Source organism: Mustela nivalis, assembly GCF_964662115.1.
Source record: "Mustela nivalis genome assembly, chromosome: 9".
In the NCBI taxonomy this organism is placed as follows: Eukaryota; Metazoa; Chordata; class Mammalia; order Carnivora; family Mustelidae; genus Mustela; species Mustela nivalis.
The window spans coordinates 71,025,842-71,048,172 of record NC_139028.1 but is presented as its reverse complement, the minus strand read 5'-3'; the positions used below and the strand labels follow the sequence as shown (position 1 = coordinate 71,048,172).

At 39.5% G+C, this 22,331-nt stretch overlaps 1 protein-coding gene across 4 annotated transcripts in view; it reads left to right on the top strand.

Moving 5' to 3' along the window:
* Nucleotides 1-22,331, top strand: part of DENND5A (DENN domain containing 5A) — a gene marked incomplete at its 5' end in the record, with an annotated part of 95,606 nt that overhangs the window by 36,583 nt on the left and 36,692 nt on the right. For all 4 annotated transcript variants that reach the window (XM_082683031.1, XM_082683028.1, XM_082683030.1 and 1 more), the window contains 4 exons: nt 7,204-7,391; nt 15,723-16,040; nt 17,863-18,078; nt 18,579-18,813. In XM_082683031.1, coding sequence (XP_082539157.1) covers nt 7,204-7,391; nt 15,723-16,040; nt 17,863-18,078; nt 18,579-18,813 — 957 coding nt within the window. The remainder of the gene's footprint in view (nt 1-7,203; nt 7,392-15,722; nt 16,041-17,862; nt 18,079-18,578; nt 18,814-22,331) is intronic.

Here is a 22,331-nt window from a genome sequence, read left to right as displayed (position 1 = left end):
AAATGTGTCAGCTTTTATTTCATAAGAACAAAGATATTTTCTTACATAACCATAGTATGATTATCAAATTTAGAAAATGTAACATTGTTATAATATTGTATTCAGGTTTCACCATTGTCCCCAAAATATCTACTTTGCTATTTTTTTTTTTTAAATTCCTGATCCAGGGTCTTGTCTAGTAATATGCCTTGCTTTTACTTTTTACTTCTTAATGTCTTTCATGACATAGACATTTTTGAAGAGTGCAGCTAAGGCATTTTGTAGAATGTCCTCCAATCTGGGTTTTTCTGATGTTTCCTTGTGATTAGATTCAGGTGTTAAACATTTTTGGTTATAATACATAGAGGTGAGGTTGTGATTCTCTCAGAGCATTGTATTAGGAGGCACATAATGTGTGTTTTTATCATGACAAGAGGTACTTGATGTCAGTTTGCCCATCTTTGATAATGTTAATTTGAACACTTGGTTAAGATTATGTTTGCCAGTTTTCTTAAATGGAAAGTTGTCCTTCTTCCCTTTGTAATTAGTAAGTTGTGGGAAGTTATTTTGAAACTGTAAATATATTGTTCCTCTTTGAAGTTTTACCCAATAGTTTTAACATCCATTGATGATTCTAGTTGGAATTAGTTAATACCATCATGGTCACATTTTTTATTTATCTATACTTTATTTATTTATTTGTTTATTATTTTTTAAATTATTTTAAAATTATTTTAAAAAATATTTTATTTATTTATTTGACAGAGATCACAAGTAGGCAGAGAGGCAGGCAGAGAGAGTGAGAGGGAAGCAGGCTCCCCGCCGAGCAGAGAGCCCGATGTGGGACTCGATCCCAGGACCCTGAGATCATGACCTGAACCAAAGGCAGCAGCTTAAACCACTGAGCCACCCGGGCACCCCCATATTTATTTATTTTTTTAAAGATTCATTTAGTTATTTGAGAGAGAGAGCTCACAAGCAAGAGGGGCAGAGGGAGAGAGAATCTGAGGCAGACTCCATGCCAAGTGCTCAGCCTGTCAGGGGGTTTGATCTAACAATCTTAAGATCATGAACTGAGCTGAAACAAGAGTCAGATGCTTAATCGACTGTTTGACCCAGGTGCCCCTCCATCTATATATATTAGTTATCATTGTACTATAAGGAATAACATTTATTTTTCCTTGTTTGTTTAGTATTATATGGACTCATAGATTTTTATTTTGTTCAGTAAGTTAGGTACCTATAATGCAGGGGGGATGTTGTAGACATGGGAGAAGGAGGATTGAAACAAATATGACAGGTGACATTTTTCCATCAGAATTTGGGCTAAATTTCCCAGAATATGGGTGGTTCTATCAATAATAGAGCAATAATGCAATCAGTAATACAAATTTTAAGAGGTTTGAAGGCGATTAAGAAGATTTGTGTATAAACTCACATGGAACTCAGGACCTAAAGCCGTGTTTATAGCGTGGGCAGGAAAAAAATTTTTCCAAAAAAATTACTGGATATTGTTGAGCAAGGCTGATTGTAAAATGGTGTTGCCTTTTATCGCATGTAGGTTATGCTCTCTATTAATATTTAAACAGTTGAGGTTGGTTTTCTTGAAATAATTTTTATTTATGATTCAAAGGCCTCAGGTGGATGAAAATCTTTCTGGCCTTCCAAAAACATGTCATCACCACTCACAGTGTTGCCCACTGCATGTCTCACCTACTGAATAGAAAAGAAGTGTAACTTAGGGAAAAAATGCAGGCGAAATGGTATGACTTACAAAGTGTAACCCATTGGATGACTGAACTGACAGTTATAAGAATTTTTTTTTAACTTGTACTCCCGGGTAATGTTTGTTCTTTGCTGTATAGATACAGATTTTTTAATAGTGTATTTTTTACCATTTGCTGTTAAATTGTATGTAGAGAAGTTCTTTACCTGATATGAGTTAATAGGGTAGTAGATTGGATAATTGAAAAAGTCATTCAAGTCTGATAATCATAAAAATTATACATTATCCATTAAACATTGTATTTTAGCTTAAAACATGACTGTATAATAACTAGTCTTTTGATGAAGGGACTAGGTATTTCCTTTGATTATAGGTCTACTAGTCAGATGTCTGCATTTTTTTTTAAAGCCACACCCATAATGCATTCACTAGATTTTCTAGATGCATTTTGTTTTTAAAAGGGGAGTGAGAATTTAATGAACCTTGCAAAAGAACCAGAATGGAGACTAAATTTTTGCAGTTTTCCTTGTTTTTTTGGGCACTTAATAGCCTCATGATACGCTTAATTCAATTATGGTATTTTTTAGCCACTTTGCATTACTCAGTCTTCATATATATATATATATACATATATATATATATATATTTTTTTTTTTTTTTTTTTTTTTTTTGAGAGAGACAATGTGTGGTTGGAGGGGAGAGGCAGAGGGTGAAGGGGAGAATCCCAAGCAGCCTCCACTCCCAGTAGGGAGCCTGACATGGGTTCATCTCACAAATCTGAGATTGTGACCTGTGCCAAAATCAAGAGTTGGAGGCTTAACCAACTGAACCACCCAGGCATCCCTACTGAGTCCTTTTTTTTTTTTTTTTAAAGATTTATTTAATTATTTTTTGTGTGTGGGGGGGAGAGGGGAGCAGAGAAAGAGGGAGAGAGGGAGAGAAATCCTCAAGCAGACTCCCTGATTTGGGGCTTGATCCCAGGACCCTGATATCTTGACCTGAGCCAAGGTCATGAGTTGGGCGCTTAACTGACTGAGCTACCCAGGTGCCTCAAAGATAAGCTTTTTTAGAAAACAAATAAATAATGTGTGGACAAACAAGGCAGAGAAAGTTGAAAGTTTCCTTTTTCACCTAGAATCCTACTCCTCAGAAGTAATCTCTTAATTTTTTTAGTGCCCCCTCTCAAATATTTTTGAACCATGAACTATTTTTATGTGAAGTGTTGAGTACATATGTATGGCTTGTAACATTCTTTAAAGTATACATGTACATTATGATATGTGTAGGGTATATTAAAATTAATGTTAAACTTTAATATACCATAAGTATATGTTTTAAATATGGTATATTAAAATGTAGGAAAAAAGCCTTTCAATCATATGGTAGGAATTTTAACACATTACAGAAGGGTCTATATTGAAGTGTAAGACTTCCACCTCTGGTCCCTGGTTCTCCCTCATGGAGATTACTACTGTTTGCTGTTTCCTTCCAAACATAATCATGCATATACAACATATATACTTTTTAGAAACAACACAAATGGAAATATGCTAATCATTGTTTGCACTTTCTTTCATTTAATAATATATCTTGGAGAAAGGAACATAGAGATTAGGTTGTTTCCTAAGAACAAAGATTACCTGAGAAACATCCTTATTCATCCTTACTCACTTTTTCACAAAAGTGTGAGTATGCAAGGACAGTTCATGATTCAGTTTCCAATGTGTAGAATTGGCCCTTTGGTTTGTTTAGGGACAAATTATCTGCAGAGTGGTCCCACAGCTATTATCTTTCTTTGCACAGAGACAAGCCATGAAAACATTCCTCCCTCCCTCCCTCACCACTCAGGAGTGGTGGTTGTAATCCCACTATGTTTTGCATTATCTCCTTTTGTTAAAAGTAATTGCTCATTAAACATTATAGGAATTTTAAAAAAATATTTATTTATTTGGGGGAGAGAGACAGAGCATGAGCAGGGAGATGAGGGAGAAGTAGGCTCCCCAGCTGAGCAAGGAGCCCAATGGGGGACTTTATCCCAGGACCCCAGGATCATGACCTGAGCCGAAGGAAGACACTTAACCAACTGAGATACCCAGGTGCCCCAACATTATGAGAACTTTAAGAGAATATAATTGCCTAGAACCTTAGTGTCTCCAGTTGATTTTGTTTGTTTGAAATACTTTGGGTGCACATGACCTTCGGCTGCTTCCTGTTTATTGGTTTCACCTTCTTGGAATAATGAGCACAGACACAGGCAATAGCAAAGGAGATACTGATTTTATCATTTATACTGGTGTATAGAAATGGATTTTGTGCTATTGCTTAAAGCTCTTGGAAGTCAGCATCCTAGTGGGTACCACAGATTACTGGATCCCTGAGGCATTATTTGTTAGGTCCTCCTCCAAGGTAGGTTATTGCTTTTTCAAAATATAAAAATTTAAAATAGAAAAACAATTTAAAATATAAAATGAAACCAACAACTCAGACCAGAAAGGCCCTACAATTCCAAATTTCTAGTGTCTGTAAAATTAAACCATGTAAATGGAAAGTGACTTAGCCTTGAGAGAAGAGATTATCTCTGACCTCCAAAAGTGTTTTGTTTCTAAGAATCCCATAATTTCAAGTGCATCACAAGAAATTCTTCAGAGATTTCAAACTGAGGTAAATAAGGTTACCCACTCTTAGAAAATAAGTGGGCTGAGTTTTAGATACTAGATTAGATTTATCCTGAAAAGTAGGGAAAAACCAGAACTAGATTTCTGTGTTATTGGAAAACTTGCCTTGATGGAGCAGAGCAAGCCTTTTCTTTCAGACTCCAGCATGCCCTGTTTTATGATTATGGAATTGATGTTCCCAGACGCTGCAGCTAGGTACTGTAAGTAGTAGTCCAGTGCCAGGATGTCTCATGACAAAGTCATATTTGGGACTCCTCTACTCAAACTGTTTCCTGGCCTTCTGTGAAATTTTACTGTCCCTGAGCCGACATGCCAGGAATGCCAGCCATATAAAATACCTGCTTTATTGACTTTGGGCAAAGAAAGGAGAAAATCTTTTGGTTTTCTCATGATTGAAAAGGCCTCTGGTACTCCTGCCTGCCCACTCCTCCTGCCCCCTTTAAATCCAGCAGTGAGGGACGCCTGGGTGGCTCAGTGGATTAAGCCGCTGCCTTCGGCTCAGGTCATGATTTCAGTGTTCTGGAATCGAGCCCCGCATCGGGCTCTTTGCTCAGCGGGAGCCTGCTTCTCTCTCTCTCTCTGCCTGACTCTCCGCCTACTTGTGATTTCTCTCTCTGTCAAATAAATAATAAATAAAATCTTTAAAAAAAAAAATCCAGCAGTGATGTGTGTGTGTGTGTATGTATATATACATAGTGTAGATGGGGATGGGGTATTTCCGTGTAATATTTATTCAAAATATGTTTAAGAGCCAGTGTTGGGACCTAGACCTTCAGCTCTAAATAGCAGTTGAAGGTTTTCTTGCACACTTTTGCATTCTTTTGATTCATCTTAATTTTGAATTGTAAAATAAAATCTTAAGATGTCTGAGATTTTTTTTTTTTAAAGATTATTTAGTTATTTATTTGACAGAGAGAGATCACAAGTAGGCAGAGAGGCAGGCAGAGAGAGAGAGAGAGAGAGGAGGAAGCAGGCTCCCTGCTGAGCAGAGAGCCCAATGTGGGACTCGATCCCAGGACCATGAGATCATGACCTGAGCCGAAGGCAGCGGCTTAACCCACTGAGCCACCCAGGCGCCCTCAATGCTGTAAATTTTGTTAGTTTACTTTCATGTGGGACTAAATCCTCTTTCTGAAATTATATATATATAACCTAATTTAACTCTTCAAAGGTTACTTTTTTTTTGTAATTGGGGAAATGTTTTTGTTGCTGCTTGAATGATGGGTGGGAATCTTCACTAAATATATATATATATATATATATATTTAAAGATTTTATTTATTTATTTGATAGAGATCACAAGTAGACAGAGATCATAAATACTTTTCAATATAGGAATGACGATGCTTTGTGTGGGCACACATGAAAAATGAGACTCTCTTCTTGACCTCTTACTAGTTTGCTTTGATCTTTAATGAATATGAGAAGTTTATATTCTTTTGTCCTTCTGCTAAACCATTTTTTGTTTGTTTTAATTGATGATCCATCTCTCAGTTCACTTTTAGGCACTAATTGGTTGTATCATTTACCTATGTGCCTTAGTTTCCCCCAAGAAGCATATGAGGCATTTTCCTGTAATGCCCTTAAAATTAAGTTTGAGATGATGATGTTTTAATAATTAATTGCTATATATTTGCCCATTGGTTAAACTCTTTCCAGATTATGCTCTTCTTTGCTTAGCCAGGAATAAGGTGATAGGCAATTTTCAAAGTGTGAGTAGTGAGCAAATATGGGATACTTTGCTAAACTTTTACTTAGTTGATACATACCAGCTGTTGCTCGCTTTTTACTCAACCTTCCTCATTTTGGGGAAAGCTGTTTGATACTTATAACCCCTTTATGAACCAAGGTATTATTTTTTTAAATGATGGGGTGGATTTTTAGTATAGGAGACCACTTTAACCCTTATGAAATCTCCTTTGAAATCAGCCATTCCAGAGGATGTTACTCATCTGATTTTAAAATTTATGTGCCTCTGCTCTGTCTTTAAATGCCAAAAACCATTATACCATTTGTGAATAGCAATTTTTAAAATTCTACTTTTAACCAGTCCATTTTATTGGCTTTGCCAATGTATTTATTATTTTTTTAATAAAATGGGTCTAGAAATTGTGTTCTAAAGGAAAGCAAAACTTTGAACTCAGAGCCTTCCCTTCCAAACTGAGATCTCTGACCTAAAATAAGAGTTTTGAGGCATGAAAGTCAATCTTCTGAGTCTTTCAAATTCTCAGGAAGCTTTTTATTGAAGTATTAAAATAACACATTTGTGCTGTTCCTATTCAGGAAAAGTTCCAGGTGGAGGGCAGACTTGGCTAGTGCAGAAAACCAGCTTCTGCATGCTTTGTGGTTCTTTGGGTCTTGGTCTTGAAGGCAGAGCTCACCTTAGTTCCTTAACGAATGCAGACATATCTGAGTGGTAAAAGAACTGCTTTCCTGAATGAAGACCCAGGCTACTGTTCCTTTTTTTTGTTTGTTTTTGTTGCAGTTCCCCAACCCCTTTCGACTTAAGAGAATCTACTTAACCTTCTGATTTAGTATTTGAAGCAAGGTGCCATTTAGGATATCTACTGTATTTCCATATTAAATTTTATTATTAGCAGGAACCTGTTATGTGTGGGTACATTTCAGCTTGTGATCCGCTGAGGTCTCAGGGTTATCTTTCTGATACCCATAAGAGAACCACACTTTGAGCATATCCTTGCTGAAGTTTATCCTGATCCTTTCTAAATGTGAAATTGTATTGCAGGTTTTAACTTACTATTTGGCAAGCAAGTGCTTTGTTTTTGACTGGTTTGTATGTGTTTTGTTTTGTTTTTAACCTAGATTACCAGAGACTGATGACTGTGGCGGAGACCATTACAGCTCTCATGTTTCCTTTCCAGTGGCAGCATGTCTATGTCCCTATTCTCCCGGCTTCTCTCCTACATTTCTTAGATGCTCCTGTTCCTTACCTGATGGGCTTGCATTCCAATGGCCTGGATGACCGGTCAAAGCTGGAGCTGCCTCAAGAGGTGAGAGGAATGTGGAGCTTGGTTGCTGGTGCCCCTGGCCCCATTCTAGGATTAGAGAGAGAATGGCTTTGGGATGAGCCTAGGGTGGTGTCACAAAGTTTTTCTTTTATTCTGAGGAACATAAATAACCTTCCAGGAAAAAAATGTAAAAGCAACGAACATTTAGCTTAGTTTGTGTCGTTTGTCATCTTTATTACCTGACTTTATATACATTGTAATCTCTGTGTGTACACTATTGTGAATTGCCTTTTCCATGCATAGTTTTTCAAGTATTTTACATACTTTTCAAGACATTTATTAGGAAATCTTTTCAGGGTGGCTCTATTTGTTAAGCTTCTGACTCTTGATCTCAGCTCAGGTCTTGATCTCAGGGTCCTGAGTTCAAGCCTGTGTTGGGCTCTTTGCTGGACCTGGAGCCCACTTAAAAAAAAAAAAAGAAGTCTTTTCATTCTGTAAAACTTGAAATATATGCAGAAGAGTAGCATAATGAATTCCCGTGTGCTCAGCACACAGCTTCAATAGTTATCATACATGTTAAATTGTATTTTAGTTTTATACCTCCTACTCCCGATTATTTTAAGGGAGTCCCACATAATGTAATTTCATTATTACTTCATTACTCAGACCAAGTATTAATAAATCAGTGTGTTTCTTTTATAGGCCAGGTTTATCTGTAAAAGTTGACCTGATCATACTGATTCTTATGGTGCTAAGCCAGCTTTGAAAACTTCCCTTGTTCAAGATAAGGAAGGCCTTGAGAGAGAAGCTTTTCCTCTCTTGCTATGAGGATGGTCTGCTCCTCATTCCTATTGGTTGAGATACTGAGAGAATTGATTATAAATATGTATTTCTTTTTTTTTTTTAAGATTTTATTTATTTATTTGACAGACAGAGATCACAAGTAGGCAGAGAGGCAGGCAGAGAGAGAAGAGGAAGCAGGCTCCCTGCTGAGCAGAGAGCTCGATGCAGGGCTCGATCCCAGGACCCTGGGATCATGACCTGAGCCGAAGGCAGAGGCTTTAAGGCGCTGAGCCTCCCAGGCGCCCCATAAATATGTATTTCTTTATTTCCTGCTTCATTCTAAAGAAGATTTAAAGCATAAAATAAGATTGTTTTATTTTTTATTTTTCTATCTTATCTAGAACTGGTCTACCTTTTTATGTCTTTTTGTGGCTAGTATGAAACCACTTGGGAGAAGGGTTTTCATATTCTGAACTTCTCAGTCATTAGAAAGGCCTGGGAATAAGATTTTGGAGTATACATACACTGGTGTTATGTGGCTCTATTTCCTCCCCTACCAAAATGCTTATGGAGGAAGATTTTTGCATAACTAAGTAATATTAGTAAGGAAGCCTCCAAAGAGTATGGTCTCATGGAATTGGATCTGAGCCTCACTCATGTTGTTGGGCATGTCTTGGCAGTGTCCTTGATGAAACCCTCGTCATTAGATCACACCTGTAATATTTACATTGTAGTCAGATGGATCTCTACTTTTCCTTTCTCCTTTGGTTTTAGAAGGAAAATGTCCTCCTTGTAGCTTCTTCCCTTTCCACCCCCTTTGCTGCTTTGATTTTATATACTTTGTATTGTTTGGAGTGGGATAAGGTTAATTAAGGAAGAAAAGATCTGAATGGTGGAGAAAATCACTGAGTTCAGATATTGGGCTTTTATATATATTTGTTTTACTGATAAATATACATGAAGAGTACATGTCAAAGCTTGGAGAATGGAAACATGCATATTTAAATTGACACCTCTTCGGAATAAATCTATCATTTTGTAAAGTCAGAATAAGAATAACAACAAAAAATGGTTGAAGGTGGAGAGCTAAAGAGGCATGCAACATTGCAGTGTAATAAGTAGGTCACTAGGCAAGAAGCCAGTTTTTTCAGTTTTATTTTCATCTTGAGCATCTGCTTGCTGCATATTTGGGGCAAGTTCTGTTCCACGTAGGATCCCTCAGCATCGTTCTTTGGGTGCCTCAGGTACGTGGGTGTATGAAGAGGCTGCTAAGAGACCAGCAGTTTTCTTAATGGGGGACTCAGTGGGAATGTTTGAGAAACCCAAAAGTTCACTCTCTTCTGGGTATCGGGGTCTCCACTTCTGCAGTATTCTCCATCATTGGTGCATCCTTTGTGTCTTGCTGTGGTCTGCTTGGGAAGGAGAGATGACGATGTTACTGAGGAATACCTGTGCACACTTAATTACCAATTCGAGGGTTTCAGAGTCCTACTTCATCCAGACTGTCCTTTTGAAGGGCACATATTTGTGCAGGTCATTTCATAGGTGGATATTTACCTGGACTTTTAGCAGACAACCTGTAGAATACTTGAGCCTGTGTAGTTCCTCCTGGGAACTTTAGACTGGGGAGAACTTTCTCAAGGAGTAAAGCACCCTGAAATGTATGCATAATGAAAGAAGACTAATAATATCTCGAAAAGACAACTTTGGGAGGTTTCGCAAATTATATATATGTGTGTGTGTGTGTGTGTATAAATTTTTTTAAGGTTTTATTTTTAAGTAATCTCTACACCCAACATGGGACTCAAGCTTACAACTCAGAGCTCAGGAGGCACATGCTCTACCTATCAGCCAGGTGCCCATAAGTGATATATGTTTCTAGTAAAAAATTCTAAAGGTGCACAAAAGTAAAAATGACTTCAGATTTTACACCCAGAGATAACTACTTTTAACCTTTCGGTGGACATCCTTTGGTATCTTTACACTGCTAGAAGGAGGTTTGAGGCAGAACTGGGAAAATTCACCTGGGCCTGTGCAAAGGTGCATCATCAGGGTAATGGGGCAAGGTTGATTTAGAAAAAGGGACTTTCTCCAGAGGGATGAAGACTGTACATTTCTTAGATCCCTGAATCCGAATTTATCAGTTGTCGACCCATCTTAGGGCATCAGAAGACTGTGAAAAAGCCCTTTGTTCCTTTTTATACCAACCCATGAGCTCAGCTGTGCCTGAACAAGGGAGGGTGCCGAGCTGCCTTTGTGAGGCATTCTCTGTCCTGCACTTCTCTTTTGGGTTTCATTGTGTGGATCCAGGAAGGAGGCAGTTTGTCCATAGCTATGTCAAGGAAAACAGGCAGAGGATATTAGAGTAAAGAAGAGGGTATTACTTCTTCCTATCTTGGGTCTTTCTTTCCTACTGTTTTTTTCTCCTTTCTCAAGATACTCCTTCAATAGCTTTTCCCGGTAATGTATGTATTGAGCTCCTCTTCCGGGAATAACATGGAGATAGACTAGGGATGAAGCTGGCTGTGACTGTTATTATGAACTCAGGACCGGGAAGGGGCATTCTGACTTCCTGCAGGAAAAGATTTGGAAGACTTTCTGGGATTTTGGGGGTCCATGTAGTTACTACCCCAGAGTAGCTAAGTCTTCCCATGGCCTCTTCCAGCAAGGCAGGAGGTAAAATGAGGAAAAGTGATCATGTGGTTTCAGTGCCTCTTCTAGGCTACTTTTTGTCCCCCAGGCTGTTTTGCAGGAGTTGGCCTCTTAGCTGAGGAAAGGGTTGCCTGAGGAGTTTGAGGTAGGCTTGTAAGTTGCTTCTGTTTGCCAGAATTCTCAGTGTGTGGGAGAAAATAGTGTGAGGCTATTGTATGAGCTTAGTATTTGAATGACCTCCTATTTCACTTTGCCTTCTTATCCCTACCTCGAGTCCAACTCTACAAAAAATGGCTAGTGGTATCCAAGGCTCCTGTCTTAATCTAGCCCATCTCTGAAGTGTGCCTGAGCTGCATTCTGTCCTCTAGCTACCTCTCACCAGGAGTATATCAACAGTATGTGGACATAGCATTTGGAGTTCATAAAATTCTTTATAGACATTCTATATTTGTCTCACATCAGTGGCAGAAAAGCCAAACAAGCATTATTGAGGGTTGCTGTTATTTTTAGATGCCTCTGTGTTTCCAGCTGGACAGACTGCTTTTTTTTCTACAAAGAGAGGAGAACCAGTGGGATAAATGATTGCATTGTGTACCTTCGGTGGGTCACAGAGATTTGTTCTGTGACAGGTCTTATAAGGCAGGTGATCTTCATGACTAGATTTAGTTGTCTTTACTATCTTTTTTAATGATTTGATATGAAAGCATTTTTAATTAAAAAAAATTTTTTTTTAAGATTTTATTTATTTATTTGACAGAGAGCGAGAGATCACAAGTAGGCAGAGAAGCAGGCGGTGGGGGGTGGGTGGGTGCAGCGAGGAAGCAGGCTTCCCACTGAGCAGAGTCCGAGGTGGGGCTCCATCCCAGGACCCTGAGACCATGACCTGACCTGAAGGCAAAGGCTTTAACCCACTGAGCCACCCAGGTGCCCCTAATTTTAAAATCTTAAAGGGACAAACAAAAAGTCCATTTTTAGGTGTTAAACATTTATTAGCCTTTTTTTCTAGTCAAGGATTAAACTAGTAATTCAATGGAAGAACTCCAGAAAGTTAATTTTTTTCACTTAAAAAAATTTAAATTCAGTTAATTATCATATATTATTGGTTTCAGAGGTAGAGGTCAGTGATTCATCAGTCTTATAGAACACCTAGTGCTCATTACATCATGTGCCCTTTTTAATGCCCATCGCCCAGCACCCCATCCCACTAACCCGCTCTCATCAGTTTTTTTCTATGATTAAGAGTCTCTTATGGTTTGTCTTCCTCTCTGATTTCATCTTGTTTTATTTTTCCCTCCCTTCCCCTATATCTGTTTTTTGTCTTATGTTCCACATACGAGTGAGATCATATAATAATTATATTTCTCTGATGGTCATATCTCTCTTAGCCTAATATCCTTTAGTTCCATCCACGTTGTTGCAAATGGCAAGATTTCTTTTTTTTTTTTCTTTTTTTTTTGAGATTTTATTTATTACTTTAACAGAGAGAGCGAGCGAGCACATAAGCAGGGGGGACAATAGGCAGAGCAGGCAGAGGGAGAAGTAGGCTCCCCACCAAGCGAGGAGCCCAAAGCAGGACTTAATCCCAGGACCCAGGATCATGACCTGAGTTGAAGGCGGCCACCCAACCAACTGAGCCACCCAGGCATCCCACCCAGGCATCCCAAGATTTTTTTTTTGATGGCTGAGTAGTATTCCATTGTGTGTGTGTTTGTTTGTGTGTGTGTGTGTGTGTGTGTACACCACATCATCTCTATCCATTCATCTGTCAGTGGACATTTGGGCTTTCCCATAGTTTGGCTCTTGTGGACATTGCTGCTGTAAACATTGGGGTATAGGTGCCCCTTTGGATCCAGAAAGTAGCAAATTTTAAAGCTATTCTTCTAATCTTTGTATCTTAGATATGGGAAAGTTCTCTTCTTTGATTGTGGAATGGTAGATGGAGTAGTTAATGCAAGTGTTTATTGAATGAATGCATGCATGGACATGTTAAAATGTGCAGTTTTAATAGATTGAAAGTTTGGGGAATAGTTATATTTAAGGAGACTTAATGTCATCCTCCCACCTCTTCTTATAGATTGAAACACTTATTGGTACAGAGGAAAATAGAAGGATCAGTGGATCAGCAATTTGATATACAATAGAGGTACCATCCCAAAGGTGGGACTGTTTAATAATAACGCAGCTGGAAAAATTGTTCAAAAGGGAAAAAAGTAAAAAGATCCCTACCTTCCAGCATAACAAAATCAACCTGAGATGGATTAAAAAGTTAAAAACATCAAGAGCAAAAGTTTAAATCTTCTAAAGATAATATCAAGTACATTCTGACCTTTGGGTAGGGACTTTGTAAACAAGATACAGAAAGCACTATCCCTAAAATAAAAGAGATAAATTTGATTTTTTTTTAGTAAAAGGTGGAACATTTATGTGGTCTAAAGAAAAACCAGAGTATAAGTATGATTTTTTAAATTAAGAGAAAGACATCTTAAAATGAAAAGATGAGGGGCGCCTGGGTGGCTCAGTGGGTTAAGCCGCTGCTTTCGGCTCAGGTCATGATCTCGGAGTCCTGGGATTGAGTCCCGCATCGGGCTCTTTGCTCAGCAGGGAGCCTGCTTCCCTCTCTCTCTCTGCCTGCCTCTCTGTCTACCTGTGATCTCTCTCTGTCAAATAAATAAATAAAATCTTTAAAAAAAAAATGAAAAGATGATAAAACCTAGAAGATATATAATACGTATAACCCGCGAAGAATTAGCATCAAGAGTTTGTAAAGAAATTGTACAAACCAGTAAGATGATAAGCCACCCCTTAGAAAAATGGACTAAAGACATGAGCAAATATTGCACAAAAAAATGCACATTTTTTCACTAGCAACCAGAGAAGTATAAATTAAATGCACCTATTTCAGTGACAAAATTAAGAAATCTGATGATACCGAGTTTTGGTAGGATTTTGATCAGTAGATTGCTGGTAAAAATATAAATTGTTATAACCACTTTGGACACAGCTAGGTATTATCTTATAAAGTTGGACATTTGCTGAGCTTACAATATAGCAGTTCCACTTGTAGGGTACACCCAGGAGAAGATCTTGCACACGTGTCCCAGAAACCATTTAAAAATGTTAAAGCAGTAAATAGGAAAGAACTTACTGCCCTTTAATGGGAAAATTGATTAAATTGTGCTCTATCCGCACAGTGGAATATTATACAAGAGTGCAAATGAATATAATACAGCTACATATAAGAAAAGGGCTGAATGTTAGTAACCTTATGTTGAGTGAAGAAAAGTAGTACCACAACACTGCTTATGGAATAGCAATCCTTTCATAAATTTAAAAAACAAGCTGACATTTAAGGGCATTTATATGTGATAAATTGTCTAACAAAGGGCAAAAAGATAATAGAGAATTCTGGATTGTGGTTATATGGGGTTGGGAATGTGTAGGTTGGAGGATAAGATTGGGGAGGTGCTTATAGGTAGATAAAGTATTGGTAATGTTCTAGTTTTTGGATTGCCCAGAAGAAAATGTCTTTAAGATTGTCCTCAGAAAGTTTTCAGTTTATATTCCTAGTAACAGTGTATGAGTTGTTTGTTTTCTAGTAATTTGGCCAGCATTGGACTTTATGAATCTTGTAGATCTTTGCCAGTCTAGTAGGTAAAAAATATTTTGTCTATATTTCTTGGATTATTTAGCAGACTTGAACAACTCTGTGTGCGTGTGTGTGTGTGTGTGTGTGTGTGTGTGTCTGCAGTTCTCAAACTTTTTTTTTTTTTTTTAATTAACGTATAATGTATTACTTGTTTCAGGGATACAGGTCTATGATTCATCAGTCTTATATAATGCCCAGTTCTCATTACAACACATAACCTCCACAGTGTCCATTATCCAGTTACCCCGTGCCCTCACCCCTACCCCTCCAGCAACCCTCAGTTTCCCAAGATTAAGAGTCTCTTATGGTTTGTATCTCTCTTTGGTTTTATCTTGAAACAGAAGCACTATTAAGCATTTAATAATGCACTGCAGTGAAGGAAATGATAGTTGTCTTGGCAAGACAGGTTCATGGTTGTAAGATAAATATTTTTTTAAAAAAGCTTTTCTAATTTATAGCTATAAGGAAATACCAGTAGGGACAGGAGCTATAAAAGGATCTCTAAGGAGAAGAATGGAGGGTTAAGAGCTTGAGCGTATGTCTGAAGTCAGGCTAGCTCAGCTCAAATCCCAGTTCTACATACTGGCTGTATGACTTTGAGTAAGTTACTTAACCTCTTTGTAACAGTTTTGTCTGTAAAGTAAGGGTAGATAGATATTGCCAAGTTGTTGTTTGTTAATCCATATTACCTACCTCACCAGCAGTATATGAAAGTTCTGTCTCTGTATCCTCTCAGAAGCAACCTCAAAGCCAGAACAAAGCACAGAAATAATTAAGACCAGCCACTAAATCTAACAAATTAGTACTAAGGCTCAGAAGGGATAATGGTATGCTCAGGGTCATATAGGGAGATAGTGCTAGAGTCAGATCTGGAACCTAGACTTTCTGATTCACTCCTGGTGTTCTCTTTACTACTATAAGAATTCATGAATGCAACAAACATTTTATAGGTATTTATTATAGGTGTGACTTTTGTGCTAGGTGCTCAATATCTATGTCATCACAGAATCCTTAGCACTCTCTAAGGTAAGTGTTTTTATCTCTTTCTTTCCATTTTATAACTGAGGAGACCAAATCAGAAAGGTTAAGGAACTTACTCTAGAAAGTGGCAGGGGAAGATTGGAACTCAGGTCAGTTTCCCTCCTGAGCCCCATCTTCTTTATACTGTATCCCATACATGCCAGTATCAGATATTTCCTCTTCTCTGTCTTGTTCATTATCCTATCTGATATATATATATTATATTCATCATGCTCTCGAGTTGTTTACACTCTTCTTGTTTTGACTGCCAGGCTAACCTCTGCTTTGTGGACATTGACAACCACTTCATTGAGCTGCCAGAGGACCTGCCTCAGTTTCCCAACAAGTTGGAGTTTGTCCAGGAAGTCTCTGAGATTCTCATGGCATTTGGCATTCCCCCTGAAGGAAACCTTCATTGCAGTGAGAGTGCCTCCAAGCTAAAGAGGCTCCGGGCCTCTGAGCTTGTCTCTGACAAGAGGAATGGGAACATTGCAGGCTCCCCTTTGCAGTCCTATGAGCTCCTCAAGGAGAATGAAACTATTGCCCGCCTGCAGGCCTTGGTCAAGAGGACTGGGGTGAGCCTGGAAAAGGTAAGATGCTGTATGTGAGTTTGTGACAGGTATGGTCTGTACTAGGGGGCTGCCCTGGTGAAATATATATGAGATAAAAAAGCACCTAGTTCAGGGAAAGGCTTATTTGTGAGCAGTGGAAGAATGATTTTGGATGGGAGACTCTGGATTCAGCTCTGGCGAACATTATCTTAAGAAATGCTGTTTAGGGCGCCTGGGTGGCTCAGTGGGTTGGGCTGCTGCCTTCAGCTCAGGTCATGATCTAGGGTCTTGGGATCGAGTCCCGCATCCGGCTCTCTGCTCAGCAGGGAGCTTGCTTCCTCCTCTCTCTCTCTCTGCCTGTCTCTCTGCCTACTTGTGATCTCTCTCTGTCAAATAAATAATAAAATCTTTTAAAAAAAAATGCTGTTTAAATTTGAATTTGGATAGCTTCTCAACTGCGCATCAAGGAGAACCTGCTGTCATTTTTTGTGAACACTATAGCAGAGTGACTTGGAGGGAGGACAGTGGTAATCTTTGTATTCAGACCTCTTCTAAATCCATTGCCCTGTCAGTTTCACAGCAATCTATAGCATGCAGAGCAGGTTTTCTTAACACTGTTTTATAGATCAAGAAACCAAGGCTTAGAGAGCCCAAGGTTAAATGTCTGGTAATTGAGCAGAGGCTAGATCCTGGTCCTCCTGAATGCTAGTCATTTGCTTTTTCCAGGCTGAAGTTTCCTGACTTTGATGAGACTATCAACTTTCTGTAATTTTTTGTTTTCTGTTTTTGTTTTTTTAGCTTTCTGTAGTTTTTTACCCATCTCTTCACCCTCCCCAATTCTCACTGTTAAGTTATTTTTGTAAATTACATATAAACAGAATGGCCAATGTAATCATTTTGTTGGGCTATTTTTTTTTTTTTGCTAAAATGTGAAACATTTCGTTTTCCTGTTCTATTTAGTTAGTAAAGCAGATTTTTAAAAAAGGATTTTATTTATTTATTTGACAGAGATCACAAGTAGGCAGAGAGACGGGGGCGTGGCGGCGGGGGTTTTGGGGGGGGGGGAAGCAGGCTCCTTGCTGAGTAGAGAGCCCTATGTGGGGCTCCATCCCAGGACCCTGGGATCATGACCTGGGCTGAAAGCTGTGGCTTAACCCAATGAGTCAGACACACTAGTAAAGCAGATATTTAAAAAAAATCATGGCTAAAGAGGAGCAGAGAAATATTTAGAGAGGTTAAAACAGACACAGTAAGGAGAAATTCTTAGGGAGAAAGAGAAGAATGTGATGTGGGGGAGAAAATCAAAGAGATGAAGGGAGAGCCAGAGTCTGACTTTGTTGCTTTGCATTATCATTTTCTCATTGACTTTCCAGATTTCCTCCTTTCGATGATCCTTGAGATAAGTGGTAGCCCTTCCTCTATTCCTGAATCTCTGCCCATAATGATCTTATCTCTATTATCATTGAGTTCCTGGGTACCTGCAAGTGCCAACACTCTCATTTTTCTCTTCTGCATGTCAGAATTCCTCTCTCCCTTTGTCTTTCTCTCCTCTCCCCTTCTTTTCCTCCCCTCCCCTCCTCGCCTCCCCTCCTCTCCTCTCCACTCCTCCCCTCCCCTTCTTTCCCTCTCCTCTCTTCTCCTCTCCTCCCCTCCCCTCCTTTCAGCTCCCTTCCCCTCTCCTGTTCTTTTCCCTTTGTTTCTTTTCTCCATTTGCTGTGAACGACCATTGCAGGGTGGGGGAGTAGGGCGGGTGTGGAGGGAGTTAGGAGGGGAATAAGGGGTGGTAGGGGACAGATGAGTTGCGTTTTTTGGGGATAAAGAAAAAGCTTATATTTTCAACTGTTTTTTTCTTTCTTTGTAGCTGGAAGTGCGTGAAGACCCCAGCAGCAACAAGGATCTGAAGGTTCAGTGTGATGAGGAAGAACTCAGGATTTACCAGCTAAACATTCAGATCCGTGAAGTTTTTGCAAATCGTTTTACTCAGATGTTTGCAGACTATGAGGTGTTTGTCATTCAGCCCAGCCAGGATAAGGAGTCCTGGTTTACCAACAGGGAGCAGATGCAAAACTTTGATAAAGTGAGTAATCCTGCTAGGGAGGTGGTGAGGAATGAAAACATTCTAGACTCTCTTGAAGATTTAACTGAAGATGGGTTTTCCTGCATTATATGCTGGAAACAAGTTCATAATCCTTGTGATGTTGATGGGAATATAAGATCTTGCTTTAGAGCGCTGGTTATTACTGTCAGGTGATTTACCTTGAGTCCGAGAGCTCTCTTAGGCTAAGGTGCACTTGCAGGTCGGGCATGAGAATTCTGGGATGATTGGTCACCACAGTAGGTTACCTGAGTAAGTTTGGGCTAGTGTGTCAGAGTTTTAGGAGATCTGAAATTATGAGTGTTAAAAAAAAAAAACCAAACCATGAAGAGATTTTTCTGTTTGCTTTTCATAAAGACCTAAGAAACTTCAGAGAAATATTAACCTACTGGATCCCTTGGGTGGGTTGCCTTTGCTGGTCAAGGCTGATAGACCAGCTTCCCTCTTCCCTATCAATGACTGTTTCCTTTTGGTCCCACCAGGCGTCTTTTCTATCAGACCAGCCTGAGCCATACCTGCCCTTCCTCTCAAGATTCCTAGAGACCCAGATGTTTGCTTCTTTTATTGACAACAAAATCATGTGTCATGACGATGACGATAAAGACCCTGTACTACGGGTGTTTGATTCCCGAGTGGACAAAATCAGGCTGTTGAATGTGCGGACACCTACTCTCCGCACATCCATGTACCAGAAGTGTACTACTGTGGATGAAGCAGGTGAGGCCTTTTTGGTGCTATACTTGCCTGTTGGATTATGTCACTAGTGTCCTTGTTACTAAACATGCCAACTTCTTTCCCCGTTTCTGCTTTTTCATAAATTATTCCCATAGCCTTCCCATTTTTTTGCCTGGCAAACTTCTCCTTTCACATTGTGTCGGTTAGGAATGGATCCTGCTATAAGTAATCAAGAATTTAATCACCTTTGGATTAGACGGATGGGGGTTATTTTTCTCAAATTAGTAAGAAATGCAGAATTAGTGGTTTTCGATGTTGGCTCAGTTGCTCAGCAGTGTAATCAGTAACTGAAATTCTGTCTTTTCACCCAATTAATCCTTAACATTCTGACTTTTATATTCATACTTGTTGCCTCATGGTTACAAGAGGCTTTTTATGTTCACATTCAGGGCAAGAAGAGGGGAAGGTTGATACCAATGGTATTTTCCCTCTTGTATCAGAAAACTAAAGCTTTCCCAGAAATTCCCAACAACTTCTGTTGTTTGGTAGATCATGACCATGTTATATGACTATCCTTAAGTGCAAGGGAGGCTGTGAAAGTAAGTATTGAACTGGTTGTGACGTTACTGTAAACAATATCAGGGCTCTATTAGCAAGAAAGAAGGGGTGAATGAGTTATGGTTAGGCATTGGACAGTATTTGTCACAAAAACTTAGCTGAAATGTTTCTTCTTCCAAGGACTCTGCTCTGATGACCTCACGCTGAGTCAGTGGATTCCCCCTCTGTGTTCCTGTGCTGCTTTGTTCTTGCTTCTTCTCTGTAATCTCTGCTAGTTTGAGCTGTTATTATTAGGGAACAATTTAAGAGCAGAGACTATTTGCTCATTTTCTTGCCCCTAATCTGCTAGAATTGGCCTAGCACATACAGATGTTAAAAGTTGTTCACTGCTTGTGTGAATGAAAAGACCTTTTTGTTTACAGAGGCCCTCCCTAGATCAGCTTAGCTGGAGAATAGTCTCATTTGAGGTGTCACATTAAGTAGTGTGTTCACTTCCTTGTGGGTTGTTCAGTGTCCTTGTTGGAAGCTTTTTTTTCATTCATTTACCAAATTGTATAATAACTGTTCATGCTCAACATATGGTAAGTGTTAACAAATTTTTACTGGGTGAATGAATGTGCCAGGCATTTTTCTAGTTTTGAAGATGAAACTGGTGACAATTTTTTTTTTTTTTTAGATTTTATTTATTAGAGAGTGAGAGAATGAGAGTGTGTGTGCTTGCACATCAGTGTGAAGACGAGGAGAGGGGGAGAGAAAGGGAGGAGGATAGAATCACAAGCAGTTTCTGCACTGAGCACAGGGCCCAATGTGGGCCTCTGTCTCACAACCCTGAGATTATGACCTGAGCTGAAGTCAAGAGTCGGTTGTTTAACCGACTGAGCCACCCAGGCACCCCAAAACTGGTGACAATTTGGACAAAGTCCTAGCTTTGTCAAACTTATGTTCTCTAACCTTCTCTCTTTACCCTTCAACTCTTGTTTCAGGCTTTTCATTAAGATGACAGTCCTCTTGGCTAAGCTTGAGGGCATGTTGCCAATGCAAGTGGCTTAGTCTGACATAGTCATGCTTGCCTCCTGGAAAACATCAGGCTTTGTATTACTGAACCCTGCCTAAATTTTGGTCCTGGGAAGTTTGATGGAGATTTTTTTAAAGAGTGTCAGTTTAGAGAAACATTCCCCAAGCCATCAGTTTAAATCAGGACTTCCCAGTCTTTTCATGTTGTGTTACACTTGAAAATGAAAAATTTATATTTGATTCACTGAAATAAAGGGAGGAGTTTGTGTATAGCTAGAGGCTATAAAGTGAGAAGCTCTAGTCCCTTGAGGCCTTGCCCATCCCCGCAAGGGTTTAGGCAGTCAATTCTCAGCCCATCTGTAATCTATTTGTTGAACACCCAACACTGCAGCATACTGATTTAAATTACTCTGGTCTCACTTGTGGCCAGAGCACATATTCTTATGGGCCTATTAGAATGTGGGGTTTGGGATATGGAAGGAGGGTCAGCTAACCCTCATTTGTGTGATTCATTTCAGAAAAATGGGTGTCACAGACCCTTCAGTGATTCTATGCTCTGCTCTTGGGAATAATGGCAATATTTAGTATGCCCTAGAGAGATGTACTCCAAATATGCTAGGGCAGGGTTCTTGCCACTGGTCTCAGATCCCCAGCTTGGAGGACTACTGGTTCAGTCACCTCACTCCATCTTATATCTCACACCTCAGCTTCTTGAAGCAATCTGACTAGAAAATGGTAAAAACGTAACAAAAAGGGTCTTCTTTTTTTGCTTAAAATTTTAATTAAAAAAAAAATTTATTTATTTATTTGACAGAGATTACAAGCAGGCAGAGAGGTAGGCAGAAAGAGGAGGAAGCAGTCTCCCTGCTGAGCAGAGAGCCTGATGTGGGACTCGATCCCAGGACCCTGAGATGATGACGTGAGCCGAAGGCAGAGGCTTTAACCCACTGAGCCCCCCAGGCGCCCCCAAATTTTAATTTTTAAAATTTTTAATTATTATGTTCAATTAGCTAAAAGGATTTTTTTGGAGATCTTTTAAAAGATCTGCATTTAAAAGGGATCTTAATGGAAATCAATTCTATTTACTTGCTAACTTTATAGATCAAGGTGTTCCTTTGATTCACCATTGTGTCTGCAGGGCCTGGAATAGCACCTGCCACGTTTTGGACACTGAATAAGTTCTGTTGAATGAGAGCAAGGGTGGGAAGAAGTGAGGGAGGCCCAGAGAGAGAATGTGACTTGACCTAGGATAACATCAAGGCCCAACGACTGAGATGTTTTTATATGACTCTAGGAAATGCCAGGAGAGTTACCAGCTTTTTTTGTTCGTTCTCTTTAAATTATTTTTCCTTAATTGTCCAACTTGGCACATGATTCACACCAACCTAGAGGTGCTACAGACATGAGGGTTGGAGGTGTGGTGAGAAGGTGCACATGAGCTCGTTCCTTCTCCCAGCCTGCAGGCAGGCTCCCACAGATGGGTCCAGGGTATGAACCTGTTAGAGCTCACAGTGGTCGCAGGTGGGGACCCGCCTTATTCTTTAAAATTTTTGAAGTTGAGGGGCAGCTGAGTGGCTCAGTTTGTTGTGTTTGGCTTTGGCTCAGGTCATGATCTCAGGATCCTGGGATCAAGTGCCGAGTTGGGCTCCCTGCTTATCAGGGAATCTGCTTGTCCTTCTCCCTCTCCTTCTGCCTTTCCCCAGCTCATGTGCTCTCTCTCTCTCTCAAATAAATAAAATCTTTTTTTTTTTCTAACATTTTATTTATTTATTTGTTAGAGTGTGAGGGAGAGAAAGCACAGGCAGGCAGAGCGGCAGACAGAGGCAGAAGGAGAAGCAGGCTCCCTGAGGAGCAAGGACCCGGATGCAGGACCCTATCCCAGGACACTGGGATCATGACCTGAGCCAAAGGCAGCTGCTTAACCGACTGAGCCACCTAGGTGTCCCTAAATAAATAAAATCTTAAGAAAATATTTTTTGGGGATGCCT